General features: G+C 41.5%; 1 protein-coding gene across 1 annotated transcript in view; it reads left to right on the top strand.

The window, feature by feature from the left end:
• Window positions 1-263: 263 nt before the first annotated feature.
• LOC135052908 (vomeronasal type-2 receptor 116-like) overlaps window positions 264-17,095 on the top strand; it is an 84,281-nt gene continuing 67,449 nt past the window's right edge. The window contains exons 1-3 of the mRNA XM_063957453.1: window positions 264-322; window positions 7,286-7,385; window positions 8,923-9,225. Of these exons, the coding sequence (XP_063813523.1) occupies window positions 264-322; window positions 7,286-7,385; window positions 8,923-9,225 (462 nt within the window). The remainder of the gene's footprint in view (window positions 323-7,285; window positions 7,386-8,922; window positions 9,226-17,095) is intronic.

Here is a 17,095-nt window from a genome sequence, read left to right as displayed (position 1 = left end):
AAAAACATATGGGGCAGTGTAGAAGTATCAAAAATGGGTGACCATGGTTATGATATGTTCTGCTCCCACCTACACAATACAATTCATCACCTGACTGAGATAACCCTGCAGGAACAATCAGAGCACCAGCAGCAGCTTAATGAGCTGAATAGAGCACATATTTATACTTATAAACATCAAACGTAATCTATTACTATGCAATAGATAGCACCAGAGCACAATATTGGGCAATTTGGCTGATAAATATAATGACATTTATAAACATGAGTGAAGTAACCGGCTCTCCTGATTCAGCCCATGATGCCAGAGGGATGGTTGTTGTGTAAGATACCAGTATGTGGTAATAAAGCAACTAATAAAGATGCACAATAATATAGAGACCCAATCCATGTCAAAATTCCTCTTTGTTTTTTTCCATGTGGACTACAATTGGGACCTGTAACCTGTGCCGAGCACAGCGGTAGCATAGCGAAGCACCTTGCCCGAAGTGAAGAGAGTCATGCGAAGGGACACGGGGCACTAATTGAGGTTCCTCATCACTTTACGAAGAAAACAACACAAAAAACATCAAAACTTGTCAACATTTTTTCTTGCCGACCTTGTTCATGTCGACATATTTCAAGTGTCGACCTAGCCACTGTAGACCAATAGGTGTCAACCTATTGGGTGTCAACCTAGACACTGTCCACCCTGAGTCCCATACCCCTATAATGACCCTGGTGTAGCTATGTTAATAAGTTTAACTAAAAACTGTAATTCACAATATTTCTCAAATATGTTCTTTTTTAAATGCTAAATACTGGGATATTTCTTTTGGTTAGGAAATTTATCTAATCCATTTTTAAACATATTGACTGATTCCACTAATACTACATTTTCTGGCAGAGAATTCCAAATCCTTACTGCACTTACTGTGAAGAGTCCTGTCCTGCATTGGGTATAAAATGTTTTTCTCCTCTAACATCAGAGGGTGACCGCGTGTTCAGTGTACAGATTTTTTTTAAATCGCCTGATAGCTCTTTGTATTGTCCCGCTATAAATTTGTAAGTATCAATAATTTCTCCTCTTAGATGCCTCTTTTTGAGTGTAAACATATCTAACCTAGCAAGCATTTACTCATATTCCAGTTCCTCTAACCCCTTAATCAATTTGGTGGCTCGCCTCAGAACCTTTTCAAGTTCCATGATATCTTTTTTATAGTATAACCCCAGAAATGTACACATTAGGGATCATTCAGACCTGATCACACACTTGGATTTTTGCTGCGCTGCGATCAGTTCAGAACTGCACATGCGTATGCACCGCAATGCATAGGTGCATTATACGAGTACAAAGCGGATAGTTGCTGGGTGATGGATTATACGAAGAATCCATTCGCACGGCCGATTGCAAGGAGATTGACAGGAAGAAGGTGTTTGTGAGTGTCAACTGACCATTTTCTGGGAATATTTGAAAAAACACAGGTGTGTCCAAGCGTTTGCAGGGTGGGTGTCTGACATCAGTTCCAGTACTGCTTTCTCTGATCTACATTATCACTTACTTTTTCATATACTGTACACTAATTAAGTTAGTCTGACAATACCTATTCCTCACAAAACCGTGATGGTTCCTATTAATAACTTTGGAGGTCTCCAAGAACTCCTGTATGCTATACCTTATTATAATGTACCTGCCAATATTTTTCCCATTATATTTGTCAAACTTACAAGTCTATAATTTCCGGGATGAGTTTTAGTTCCCTTTTTAAATATTGGGACTTCCTCTGCTATACACCAGCCCTTTGGTTCCAAGACTGATGGAATTGTATCATAGAAAATCAAATATAAAGGCTTTGCTAATTCTGAGTGAAGCTCCATAAGAATCTTTGGATGAAGACCATCAGGACCTGGAGATTTATTTATCTTAATTTTACTTAGTCTCTCCTGGACTACTTACTCATTTAACAAAGCACTTAGCAACGGGACCTTATCATGGCTTTTGTTGTGCATTACTCCAACAAACTGAACCTCTCTAGTAAATACCTATGAAAAAAAAGTTAAATAATTCATCGTTTTCTTTGTCCTCATTAATCAAGACACCCAACTCACCCTATAATGGTCCTATGTTCCCCTTTTTTAACCTTTCACTGTTTATATACAGTACTTTAATTGTTTTCAATTTTAGCAGCTCTGATTCCTTTTTTCATTTTATGTTACATTCTTTGTATTATTGGAATGATTCTGCCTTCCCGGTGGATTTAAATGATTTGAACGCATGCCTATTTTAATTTATTTGTACCTTATCCTTTTATAAAGCCACATTGGTTTGAATTTACTACTCCTACGTTTGCTGCACATGGGAATGAACTTTTCAATGTTCTTATTCAGTAAAGTTTTGAAAGCCTCCCACATTTCATCTGGATCCTTAAAATGAAACAAAGGGCCTAATTCAGTGTTGATTGCAGCAGCAAATTTATTAGCAGTTGAGCAAAACCATGTGCACTGCAGCGGGGGAAGGTATAACATGTGTAGAGAGAGTTAGATTTAGGTGGGGGGTGTTAAAACTGAAATCTAAATTGCAGACAGTATTTACCCTGCACAAAAACAAAATAACCCATCCAAACCTAACTATCTCTGCAAATGTTATATCTGCCACACCCGCAGTGCACATGGTTTTGCCCACCTGATAACAGCTTTGCTGCTGTGATCAACTCTGAATAACCCCCATAGTTTTCCAATTAATTTCCTTTAGTGTATGTTTCAGCATTTTGAATTTTGCTTTTCTAAAGTTTAAGATCTTAGTTGTGCCCATATAGAGCTGTTTTTGAAACTATTGTCGAATGTAACCATTCTGTATTATGATCGCTTTTTCCCAAGGTCTCCCCTACTTTAGTATTTGATATTATCGCCACATTATTAGTTAGTACCAGATCCAGTATAGTCCTTAGTCTAGTTGGTTCTTAGATTACTTGAGACAAATAATGATTTTTTAGCATTGTTAAGAACTTGTTTTCCCTGGCTGTATCATCTGATTTGGTTTTCCAATTTATATCCAGATAGTTAAAATCACTAATGATTAGTACCTTCCCCAGTCTTGCAGCATTTTTGATTTGCTGCAAGAGTTGTAATTCCCCATTCACACTAATATCCGGTAGTTTGTATCATGTCCCTGTTAGTAACTTTTTTGTACAGATGGAGCCACGCTCATCTGATGCGGCTCCATCGCATTCCAGCGTAGTCAGCATGATCCGTCCACCTAGTCACACTGGGAGCATACAGAGAATGTGTGCCAGACAATGGGGTATATGCAATTAGCGGCGAATCGCTGAAATTTTTCGCCCGTATTTTTATTCGACACAATTCGACCATTGAATTCTGGCAAGTGGGTGCCGAAATTCACCATATTCAATGAAAAACGGATTAGACAGTCCCGCTGTCGAAAAACGGCCGATTTGACGGATTTTGATCTGATTTTTAAAAAAAACGGTAAAAAACTGGAAAAAACCCAAAAAAAATTGCGTGGGGTCCCCCCTCCAAAGCATAACCAGCCTCGGGCTCTTCGAGCTGGTCCTGGTTCTAAAAATTCGGGAAAAAAATGGACAGGGGATCACCAGTATTTTTAAAACCAGCACCGGGCTCTGTTCCTGTTGCTGGTGCAAAAAATATGGGGGACAAAAAGAGTAGGGGTCCCCCATATTTTTTACACCAGCATCGGGCTCCACTAGCTGGACAGATAATGCACAGCCGGGGGTCACTTTTATACAGCGCCCTGCGGCCGTGGCATTAAATATCCAACTAGACACCCCTGGCCGGGGTACCCTGGGGGAGTGGGGACCCCTTCAATCAAGGGGTCCCCCCCAGCCACCCAAGGGCCAGGGGTGAAGCCTGAGGCTGTCCCTTCCATACAAGGGCTGCGGATGGGGGCTGATAGCCTTGAGTAGTTGTCAAGAATATTGTTTTTTTCCTGTAGTACTACAAGTCCCAGCAAGCCTCCCCCGCAAGCTGGTACTTGGAGAACCACAAGTACCAGCATGTTGGAGAAAAACGGGCCCGCTGGTACCTGTAGTACTACTGGAAAAAAAATACCCAAATAAAAACAGGAGACACACACCTTGAGAGTAAAACTTTATTTCACACCTGCTGACACACACATACTTACCTATGTTGACATGCCGACTCCAACGTCTCCTGATCCGACGATCCGGGGTACCTGTAAATAAAATTATACTCATCTCAATCCAGTGTCCAGATATAAATCCTCGTACTTGGCAAAAAGAAAAACGAACACCCGACCAAGCCGGACTGAAAGGGGTCCCATGTTTACACATGGGACCCTTTTCCCTGAATTCCGGGACCCCACGTGACTGCTGTCACAGAGGTCCCTTCAGCCAATCAGGAAGCGCTACTTCGTGGCACTCACCTGATTGGCTGTATGCGCGTCTGAGCTGTCAGACAGCGCATCGCACAGCTCCCTCCATTACTTTCAATGGTGGGAACTTTGCCGTCAGCGGTGGGGTTACCCGCGGTCAGTCGCTGACCGCAGGTGACCTCACCGCTAACCGCAAAGTTCCCACCATTGAATATAATGGAGAGGCTTTGCGATGCGCTGTCTGACAGCTCAGACGCGCAGCCAATCAGCAGAGTGCCAGGACGTTGCGCTCGCTGATTGGCTGAAGGTTATTTGGGTATTTTTTTTCCAGTAGTACTACAGGTACCAGGGGGACCCCTACTCTTTTTGTCCCCCGTTTTTTTTTTTGCACCAGCACCAGGCGCAGAGCCCGGTGCTGATTTTAAAAATACGGGGGATCTCCTGTCCATTTTTTCCCTGGATTTTTAGAACCAGGACCAGCTCGAAGAGCCCGAGGCTGGTTATGCTTTGGAGGGGGGACCCCACGCCATTTTTTTCCGGGATTTTACCATTCCATCTAAAAAAATATATATATATATTTTTTTTAAATATATAAATAATACTTGTGCCTACAAAAAAGACAATCCAAGTACCTAATCCCTTCTAATATAAATAGATATGCTATTACCAATAAAAAAAAAACACCAAAAAAAACATGTTTTAAAAATGTTTTATTCAATTACCCCACCAAAGTGTGGCGGATTGAAAATGACGAATTTACTGTCTAAAAGCACTGTTGTCGAATTTCCAAACTTCAATTGAATATACTTTTGTCGAATTGCCGCATTTGTACCATTGCAGAAATTTCGAATTTGACAAATGTCGAATTTCCAAAAGTCGAATTTTGAAAGTCCGTTTTTTTGACGGAAAGTACTGAATTGCATTGTCGATTTTTTTTCTTTGGCGAAAAAGTCCAGTTTTTCGACAATTTCGGGAATTCGACCGCAATTGCATATACCCCAATATGTCTATTCGTGGTCAACAAATAGATGTTTACCTTTGATCAAGTGGCCTAGACATCTAAAATACGCAAAGGTAAAAGGCTATTTGTCTTACATTAGAATACAATACAACAACAGATTTCACAATATTGTACGAGTGACCAGGGACTCCAATGACATGTGTATAGAGATATGATCCTTTGATCACCTCCTAGAATTCTAGGTTAAATAGAGGGTCATGTCATACTGATAGCAGCCTCCATTGAGACCTGAGATTGGCAATAGGATTCCTTTGACTGACAAGACCTATGAGCTATGCAGCGACAGAAGGCTCCCTGGGACTACACCTTATGCTAGGACTCTGACCATCCTATATAACTACCTTAAGGAACGTGGATAAGTATATTTGAATTCTTGTCAATGGTATTGTAAATAAATGATTGTTAAACTGTATTAGTGTTCCTGACTCTCACTAGACTTCCGATATAATAGTCCCACTGGGATCAAAATTTGCGCATTATGTGCAAAACAGAAAGTAAAATTACTGAATATGTTTCAAATGTAAACAATAAAAAAGAAAAAATCAATGATTTTATTACATGTAGGAGCAAAAATGTGTATTTATTAAAATGCAGTTGCGCTCTACAATATGTTGGACATATAGTACAAGTAGATCATTAAAGGAGCGGCTGAATGAATATAATCGTAACATTAGGAAGGGATATGATAGGCATAGCGTTTCTGCACATTTCCAAGACAAACATAACTGTGACATTAAGGAATTGAGAAATATATGTGACATTAAGATAGCTAAACCACATTGAAGAACTCGAGATGCAGAAACTGCACTGGCCAAACTTGAAATGAAAATTATATACTATGAGGACTTTGTACCCACAGGGGTTAAATGCAGATTTTGAGACCAAATGGTTTATATAAATACACTATGCTTAGGTACAAAGAGTTTGAAATGATATGATAAATACCTAATCATGTGCTTTTCTGTGCTACATACGTAGGCCTCTGGATGCACTGGGGATTATCCGAAAGGGGAAGGAATTGGATCTGTGAATTTATACATTGTATTTAGATCCATTTGAAGGACTGTAGTCTTTTCTTGGTAGATTTTTATACTTGATTGCTCCTCACAGTGGAGGTTTTTTAAGTTATTGGATACAGATTTACTGTGGATGTAGGCTTGCTCAAATACTTCAGTCTCATTACGTAATCCCAGATAGTCATGATGCTGAAGAAGTACCTGTCTGTATTAATCAGCATTCAGGACACCATTTGCTGAAATGCAGTCCATATTCTGCAAAAGGCATCCACTGTGCTTCTCTGTTGCCTACAGACGCTCATTATTGTACTGCTCTCCAGCCCTTTAGTGAACAATCTGCCTTCTGTTACTGCCAAATATTTCAACATTTGAATCATCAGTCTAGAGCGCCTGCTGCCATTTTTCTGTACCCCAGTTCCTATGTTTTCATAAATAGTGAAGCTGATTGCATAGTTTCCACATCAAAGGTATAACTTTTTGGCCCCAATTCTTCCATGAAGACCACTTCTGACCAGACTCCTCAGAAATGGAAATGGTGTGTGTACCTGTCCTCTGCTGACTACATAAGGTTGGATCATTTCACTCACAGTCTCAAGAAGAGCACCTGCAGTACAGGACTCTGCGCTACAGATGTGACCACTTTCACCTTATATATTTTGCTACAGTTGGAGCGTCATGTATAGCACAGCTAACTTTTTTTTACGAGTAGCGAGTGGATGGATTTTAGAATTTTTGTTTGCCATAATAATATGTATAAAGTAGTATGTTAAAGAAGCCAATAAAGAAAAATCACAAAACATAGCTAAATCTCTGAGTCCATGGCATGCTAAACTGTGCCATACGTGACAGGCTATTGGAAAGGTGTATGTGGACACATCTGTATATTCCTCCACTGATCAAGCAAGGTCAGGATTGCAGATGCTATAGAATTCAAAGAGGTCTGGGCCAAAAACAGTAATTTTCAAGTAAGCAGCAGCAGGTTCACACAATCCAAGGAGAAGGTAATATTACAAGAACTACAGTAAATACATATACTTCCTTCATTGTGTATTTACCATGTGTAGGATTTTGACTGCAGCCAAATAATATACACCCAAAATTAGTGAAACCAAGTGGCGCAACCTTATCACAACAAGATTTAGATGGTCAAGGAAAGGCTTACACAATAAATTTGATAGAATAGTTCCAGCTCCAGATTGATTAACAATGGGATAGTATAGCTGGTAAATTTGCATGTAGTAAGCAGAATCTCATTCTGGCTGGTTTTTACTTCTTAAATGTGTTCCCATAAGAAGCTTAAATAGAAAATAATGATAGTGCAATACCGTCTGTGTATATGATTTAAAATAAATTTAATACAAGACGCACTCACAAACAAAGGTTAAAAAACAGCATATAACAGAAGATATCCAGAAAACTGCAGCGGACAGTGTGGAGATATAGTCACCCAAAGTCCCGGTAACTAAAGGTGTCCCAAAACTGTCAAGTGTGTCCTCCGGATCCTCCGTAAATGCCGCACAGATAGGTCCCACAGGCTTAAGCGCTTTCGGATCATTTATCCTTCTTCAGAAGCGTGAGGGACAGCACAACTTAGCAACCTTTAAATAGCACACTGATTTAGGAGAATGGACACAGCTGTTTGATTCATTGAAGTCCTCCCGGCCGTCACGTACACATCACCGGAAGTGACGTTTGCGCTTCACTTCACAATCCCGGAAGTGGCATTACCGGAAGTGACGTCTGCGTGTCACGACTAGCGTGACTTGCGTTCCATTTCCCGTTTTCAATAACAAATGATCGGCAACATGTTTGATCCATATCTCAAAAATAAGAAATCAATATTACATTCTTATAAAACACATGTAAACATCTACATTAAATGGGATTGAGATAAATAATTACAAAGAAGAGATGAGGTAGATCTTAACACGGAATTAGTCCTTTAACGGAGATCCACTAAATCATTTAAACGATTTAAAAATTATTCTTTCGCAAGAAATTAAAATACAATTATTAAAAAAAGTTAATTAAAACATTTAATTAATTAAAAAAATTAATTAATTAAAAATGTTTTCATAAAAACCACTTCAGTTTAAAATCACTATTGAGGCCCAAAGGTACTAGAGTTTTCAGTTTATAAATCCACTTCATCTCCGTTTTGGATAAGGTGACTTCAGTTTCTTTATTACGTGGGGTTGGTTTTATAGTTTGGATGCCCCAAAAGGACTTAAAATGACAAGGTTTACATGCATGCTTGATTTTGAAGTGCTTAGAAACCGTATGTGTCTCTAAACCTTTTTTCACATTATAAATGTGTTCAGATAATCTGGTTTTAAGGTTCCTTGCAGCCAAATAATAGTTGAAGAGCAGGAGTTGTTCCAAAACTTCAAGTATACTAAAAGCATATGGCTGGAGCACTGATCTCAAATTCACAAAATACTGTACCATGTTAGAATATTGCTAATTACCCCAGTGATTACATTTTTTACTGCTATTATACTAAGCTACTACTTCTAACAGTATATTTCATTTCCATAGATCAATTATGGAGCCACTGACCCTGTCCTAAATGACAGACTATTATATCCAACTTTTTCCCGGATTGTCCCAGATGATCAGGACCGTTATGCAGCTATTGTTAAGTGTCTGCTACATTTTGGTTGGAACTGGGTTGGAGTCATTACACCAAGTGATGGTAGTGGGGACATGGAATTACTAGAAATGAGTAAACTGATGAGCCAACAAGGGATCTGCATTGAGTTTATCACGAAACTTTCCTTTGATTTAGACGTTAATAGAAAGAAACTTCAGGAGATGAAACAATTTACAGCTAGAATTCTAGTAATGTGTGGTGTTGGTTCCATGCATTTTTTTAATATTTTTTTTGAGAATGAAGCTTTTAATGAAAATTTTACATTAATCCTCAGTGACAAATGGACTTATGTAAAATATTTTGATGATATCTTCTTCCCATCCATAAATTGTAGCTTAATTTTTATATTACCTCCTAAAAAATTCCCCAATATTAATAATTTTATTAACAATGCAATCCCATTTGAAAGAACAAATGACCCAATACTGGAAGATATTTGGCTCCTGTTTTATAAATGTCTTTCACAAAATATTTTCAAAAATACTGTTTATCAGCGTATGTATCAGTTTTCTGGACATAATTGCAGTGGCAAAAATCATCTTCCAGGGACAATTTATGGCGTTGCAGAATTGAAGCCCCACTATACATACATGTCAGTATATGCTCTGGCTCATGCTCTGAACAGAATGAATCTGCATAAAAATAAAGATAAAACATTTGAATTAAAACAAACAGTAAGTTGTGTGTATGTAAGAGAGTAACGAGATAATTGTCCGTATTGAGAACTTGAATTTGATTTGCCAACACTATTGCCATGATGTTAGGCTCAAATCGATTGAATGGTGGCATAATTATACATCATTATCCAGTCAGTGGTTCTGCAGACTCATAAGTCTGTATTGGTCTTGTTTATCTTCAGGGTATAGAGTATAAACAGGATGTACTTATAATGCTTGTGGTCAGGATTCCGGTGTTCAGGAGACTGACTCCGGAATCAAAACCTCTGACATTTTACCAGCGGTCAGAATCCCTACACCTCCTCTAATTCACACTCAGCTGTTGGTTCCACACCACCTACCGAGTGGGAATAGAATCTATTGTGAGCAAATCTCACCACCGGGCCCAAAGTGCAGCAAGAACAGCAAACACAGGATGCCTCACTGCTTATATACCAACAGGTGGGTTGCCGCTGTCAGTATATCATACCGCACCCAGTATATACATGTCGCTGATCCCTCCATGTTGTCCTTTCTGCTGTGCTGCATATGTCATAGTCCCCCAGGTAAGCAGCTAATGTGACAAAGAAGACGGGAGTATATTATATCAGGAGGCATAGACAAACTAATTAGGTAATGTGGTTGGAAGTCAAGGAGTGATCTACATATGGTCATGGGTGGTGGGAAGAGCAGATGGGAAACAATCTATGTCTGAGGCAGGCATCTCAGGAAGATAAGTCATCAGTGTAAAGCCAGGACTGGAGAGGACAGATAAGTCACAGAGATCATTAGCAGTAATTGGCAGATACACAGTAGCATGTTCAGACACAACTAAAGGACAGTGACCCTCATTCATATCTGATCACAGCAGCAAATTTGTTAGCTAATGGCAAAACCATGTGCAGTGCAGGTGGTGGAGATGTAACATGTGCAGAGAGAGTTATATTTGGGTGGGGCGTGTCCAAACTGAAATCTAAATTGCAGTGTAAATATAAAGCAGCCAGTATTAACCCTGCACAGAAACAATATAACCCACCCAAATCTAACTCTCTCCATGCACATGTTATATCTGCCCCCCTGCAGTGCACATGGGGGGTAATTCAGACCTGATTGCTAGTAGGTGATTTTTGCACTGCTGCGATCAGATAGTCACCACCTACAGGGGGAGTGTATTTTCGCTGTGCAAGTGTGCAAACGCATGTGTAACAGAGCTATACATACAGATCTTATGCAGTCTCTGCACAGCCCAGGACTTACTCAGCCAATGCAATCACTTAAGCCTGTCCAGGACTGGAATTGATGTCAGACACCCTCCCTGCAAACCATTGGACATGCCTGCAACCACTCCCTGAAAACGGTCAGTTGCCACCCACAAATGCCTTCTTCCTGTCAATATCCTTGCGTTCATGCGTGCAAATGGATTGTTCACACAAACCCATTGCTGAGCGGCGATCTGATTTTTACCCGTGCAACACACCTGTGCATTGCGTTGCATAGGCATGCGCAGTTCAGACATGAACGCAGGCTGTACAAAAACGCAACCTAGCGTTCAGGTCTGAATTACCCCCATGGTTTTGCACATTAGATAACAAATTTGCTGCTGCAATCAGATCTGAATTACCACAAGTATCACTAGTTCAAGTATCACTAGAACTGGATATGTAGGTGTATTTCTGTATATACTGTAGAAGATTTGCTGTATCTAGAAAGTACTGTTGGTGAAGTACAGGGCTTGTTCCAAAACTCCAATATACTAGTAGCGACTGGCTGGAATTAAGTTCCCAATGTGCTGCTGTGTGTTACAATCCCAGTAACCACCCCAGATATTTTATTTGTATGTATGTAATAAATTGAGAGATAATTGTTTGACACTGACTTTTGGCCCTCGCATGGTAACATGTCAATCTCTCAGGTCCTACATCAGTCACATTTACTCTGTCAAACAGTTTTTCTTAGTTCTGTGGAAAACATAAAGACAAACAACAATAAAGTTGTCTGACAAAGCAACAACCTCTACATAGAAATACATGTAATGTTCCCTTTATTACCTAGCAATATGCATATGGAGAAGATCTAGCATCTACAGTAGATTGTGGTTTTTTTGGCATGGAACTAGCACATTGTTTCCACTAAATCAGCAGACTAACGAGGTGATTGCTAGCTGCTGTCATTAGCAGCGCAGCGATCAGGCTAAAAATAGTCACTTCTGCACATGCGTATGCGGTGCAGTGCACACGCGCGATGTACTTTCACAAAAGCCAATGCAGTTTCACACAAGGTCGAGCGACGCTTTTCAGTCGCACTGCTGATCGCTGAGTGATTGACAGGAATGTGGCGTTTCTGTGAGGTAACTGACAGTTTTCAGGGAGTGTGCTGAAAAACGCAGGCGTGTCAGATACAAACGCAGGCTTGCCTGGGGAAACGGGAGAGGGGCTGGCCGATTGCAGGGCATGTTCGTGACGTCAAAACAGGAACTAAATAGTCTGAAGTGATCGCTAGCTAGGAGTAGATCTGAAGCTACTGCTCTAATTTTTTTTTGTAGCCGCGCTGCAATCCTTTCGTTCGCACTTCTGCTAAGCTAAGATACACTCCCAGAGGGCGGCGGCTTAGCGTCTGCACGGCTGCTAAAAGCAGCTAGCGAGCGAACAACTCGGAATGAGGGCCTAAGTTACTTATTTCAGCAGACTGAACAGAGTTGAAAAAAATCATCATTACAATATGTTCTACTGTATCTGTGCAGTCATTCATAGAAGATGACAGAATACACAAGGGGCAAACTGCTGACTATCACACCATCCCTGGTCAGGGGAAAAATGGGCTATTCAGAGATATCAGGACTGACAGGGTCAGCATTTGGCACATTCTAAACTAAGGGTGACATGTACTTAGCAGTGATAAAGTGGATAAGTGAGCCATTGGAGAAGATGCCCATGCAACCAATCAGCATTGACGTAACATTTATAATTTGCATACTATAAAAGCATACAGAGCAGCTTATTGGTTGCCATGGGCAACTTCTCCACTCGCTCAATTCTCTACTTGTATCACTTCTTTGTACATGCCCCCCTTAAGAACAAAGTAGCCTATTTACTAAGCAGTGGAGAGAGATAAAGTGGACAGAGATAAAGTACCAGAGACTCAGCTCCTATCTGTCATGTTACAGGCTGTGTGTGATAAATGACAGCAGTTGGTTGGTTGGTACTTTATCACCTTCCTATTAGAGATGTGCAGCGGGCATTTTTCGGGTTTTGTGCTTTGGTTTTGGATTCGGTTCTGTGGTCGTGTTTTGGATTCGGACGCGTTATGGCAAAACCTTCCTTTCAAATTTATGTAGGATTCGGGTGGATTTTTTTTAAAAAAACCTCAAAAACAGCTTAAATCATAGAATTTTGGGGTAATTTTGATTCTATAATATTATTAATCTCAATAACCCTAATTTCCACTCATTTCCAGTCTATTCTGAACACCTCACACCTCACAATATTATTTTTAGTCCTAAAATGTGCACGGAGGTCGCTGGATGACTAAGCTAAGCGACCCAAGTGGGCGGCACAAACACCTGGCCCATCTAGGAGTGACACTGCAGTGTCAGACAGGATGGCAGATAAAAAAATAGTCCCCAAACCGCACATCATGCAAAGATAAATAAAAAAAAGAGGTGCAAGATGGAATTGCCCTTGGGTCCTCCCAACTTTATGTTGTATAATCAGGACATGCACACTTTAACAAACCCATCATTTCAGCAACAGGGTCTGCCACATCACTGTGGCTGAAATGATTGGTTGGTTTGGGCCCCCACCAAAAAAGAAGCAATCAATCTCTCCTTGCACAATTTGGCTCTACGGAGGCAAGATGTCCACCTCCTCCTCATCGTCAGATTCCTCACCCCTTTCACTGTGTACATCCCCCTCCTCACAGATTATTAATTCGTCCACACTGGAATCCACCATCACAGGTCCCTGTGTACTTTCTGGAGGCAATTGCTGGTAAATGTCTCCACGGAGAAATTTATTATAATTCATTTTGATGAACATCATCTTCTCCACATTTTCTGGAAGTAACCTCCTACACCGATCGCTGACAAGGTTACCGGCTGCCCTAAACACTGGAGCAACTTAGGTAAAATAAAGCCAGTTTGTGCAAGGGCCTCCAAATTGCCTCTTTTTCCTGCCAGTATACGTACGGACTGTCTGACATGCCAACTTGGATGCTGTCACTCATATAATCCTCCACCATTCTTTAAATGGTGACAGAATCATATGCAGTGACAGTAGACGACATGTCAGTAATCGTTGGAAGGTCCTTCAGCCTGTCCAGATGTCAGCACTTGCTCCTGACTGCCCTGCATCACGACCAGGGGTGGTTTTGGAATTGTTATCCTTCTCCTGTCAGCTCCGGTGGTGGTAGAAAATGAAGGAGGAGCTGTTGGCGGGTCACGTTCCGCTTGAGTTGACAAGTGTCTCACCAGCAGGTGTTTGAACATCTGCAGACTTGTGTCTGGCGGAAAGAGAGATACAACGTAGGCTTTAAACCTAGGATCGAGCACGGTGGCCAAAATGTAGTGCTCTGATTTCAACAGATTGACCACCCAAGCGAATGAAGGGCTCCAACCACAAGTCCCACATGCCTATCGGAATCGCTTTGTTTTACCTCCTCCTTCATTCTCTCCAGCTGCTTCTGCAAAAGCCTGATGAGGGGAATTACCTGACTTAGGCTGGCAGTGTCTGAACTGACTTCATGTGTGGCAAGTTCAAAGGGTTGGAGAACCTCGCACAACATATAAATCATTCTCCACTGCGCTTGAGTAAGGTGCATTCCCCTTCCTTTGCCTATATCATAGGCATATGTATAGGCTTGAATGGTCTTTTGCTGCTCCTCCATCCTCTGAAGCATATAGAGGGTTGAATTCCACCTCGTTACCACCTCTTGCTTCAGCTGATGGCAGGGCATGTTCAAGAGTGTTTGCTGGTGCTCCAGTCTTCAGCACGCGGTGCCTGAATGCCAAGAGTGGCCCGCAATTCTTCGGGCCACCGACAGCATCTCCTGCACTCCACTGTGGTTTTTAAAAAATTATTCACTACCAAATGCATTGTATGTGCAAAACATGGGACGTGTTGGAATTTGCCCACATGTAATGCACGCTCAATATTGGTGGCGTTGTCCGATGTCACAAATCCCCAGGAGAGTCTAATTGGGGTAAGCCAATCTGCAATGATGTTCCTCAGTTTCCGTAAGAGGTTGTCAGCTGAGTGCCTCTTATGGAAAGCGGTGATAGAAAGAGTAGCCTGCCTAGGAATGAGTTGGCATTTGTGAGATGCTGCTACTGGTGCCGCTGCTGCTGTTGTTGCTGCGGGAGGTAATACATCTACCCAGTGGGCCGTCACAGTAATATAGTCCTGAGTCTGCCCTGCTCCACTTGTCCACATGTCCGTGGTACAACTGCATGTTTTAGGAAACTGGTGACTCTTTTTCTGACGTCTGTGTACAATCTTGGTGTCGCCTGCCTAGAGAAGTGGATCCTAGATGGTATTTGGTACCGGGGACACACTACATCAAGCAATTCTCTAAGTCCCTGTGAACTAATGGTGGATACCGGACGCACATCTAACACCAACATAGTTGTCAATGCCTGAGTTATCTGCTTTGTAACAGGATGACTGCTGTGATATTTAATCTTACTCGCAAAGGACTGTTGGACAGTCAGTTGCTTAAAGGAAGTAGTACAAGTGGTCTTCCGACTTCCCCTCTGGGATGATGATCGACTCCCAGCAGCAACAACAGCAGCGCCAGCAGCAGTAGGCGTTACACTCAAGGATATATCGCAGGAATCCCAGTTAGGAGAGGACTCGTTAGACTTGCCAGTGACATGGCCTGCAGGACTATTGGCGTTCCTGTCTAAGGAGGAAATTGACATTGGTGGGGTGGTTTGCAGGAGCTTGGGTACAAGAGGAAGAAGGGATTTAGTTGTCAGTGGACTGCTTCCGCTGTCACCCAACATTTTTGAACTTGTCAATGACTTCTGATGAATGTGCTCCAGGTGACGTATAAGGGAGGATTTTCCTAGGTGATTAACGTCCTTACCCCTACTTATTACAGCTTGACAAAGGCAACACACGGCTTGACACCAGTTGTCCACATTTCTTTTAAAATAATTCCACACCGAAGAGGTGATTTTTATTGTATTTTGACCAGGCATGTCAATGGCCTTATTCATCCTACGGACAACAGGTGTCTCCCCGAGTGCCTTACTTAAACAAACCACCTCACCATCAGAATCTTCCTTGTCAATTTCCTCCTCAGCGCCAGCAACACCCATATAGAAACATAGAAACATAGAATTTTACGGCAGATAAGAACCACTTGGCCCATCTAGTCTCCCCCTTTTTTATTTTACATCCTCATCCTGGTGTACTTCAACAGTGACATCTTCAATCTGACTATCAGGAACTGGACTGTGGGTGCTCCTTCCAGCACTTGCAGGAGGCGTGCAAATGGTGGTAGGGAGCCACCTCTTCCCGTCCAGTGTTGGGAAGGTTAGGCATCGCACCCCCCGAAACATTTGGACTCTCCTTGGGGATTTGTTATTTAAAACGCAGTTCTTTGCTGTGCTTTTGCCAGCTTAACTCTTTTAATTTTTCTAGTGGGAGGATGAGTGCTTCCATCCTCATGTGAAGCTAAACCACTAGCCATGAACATAGGCCAGGCCCTCAGCAATTCCTTGCCACTCCGTGTCATACATGGCCAATTGGCAAGTTTACGCTTCTCCTCAGACGATTTTAATTTAGATTTTTGGGTCATCATTTTACTGAACTTTTGCTTTTTGGATTTTACATGCTCTCTATTATGACATTGGGCATCGGCCTTGGCAGATAATGTTGATGGCATTTCATCGTCTCTGCCATGACTAGTGGCAGCAGCTTCAGCACTTGGTGGAAATGGATCTTGATTTTTCCCTATTTTACGCTCCAAATTTTTTTCTCCATTTTTTTATGTTTGGAATTATATGCCAGTAATATATCTGGAATTAGATGGCAGTAATGTCTGGAATTAGATACCACTAGATAGATATCAGATACCACTGTGACTGGAATGATGATGACCTATGCACAGTGACAGGACACTACCACAGCACCCTACAGCAGCAAGATGCAGCACAAGACACTGGACTATTAGTAATGTACTGTAGTATACTGCCACCACAATGCAGCACAAGACAATGAGCAGTGATACTGAGCACTAATGAGGATGATACTAGAACTGACACTGAGCAGCAAGATGCAGCCCTGGACTATTGTACTGTAGTATACTGAGCACCACAATGCAGCACAAGACAATGAGCAGTGATACTGAGCACTGATAAGAATGATACTGAAAACTGACACTGAGCAGTAGGATGCATCCC

This window comes from Pseudophryne corroboree, chromosome 1 (genome assembly GCF_028390025.1).
Source record: "Pseudophryne corroboree isolate aPseCor3 chromosome 1, aPseCor3.hap2, whole genome shotgun sequence".
NCBI lineage: Eukaryota > Metazoa > Chordata > Amphibia > Anura > Myobatrachidae > Pseudophryne > Pseudophryne corroboree.
The sequence above is the reverse complement of the archived record's forward strand: the minus strand, read 5'-3'. Positions and strand labels throughout refer to the sequence as shown.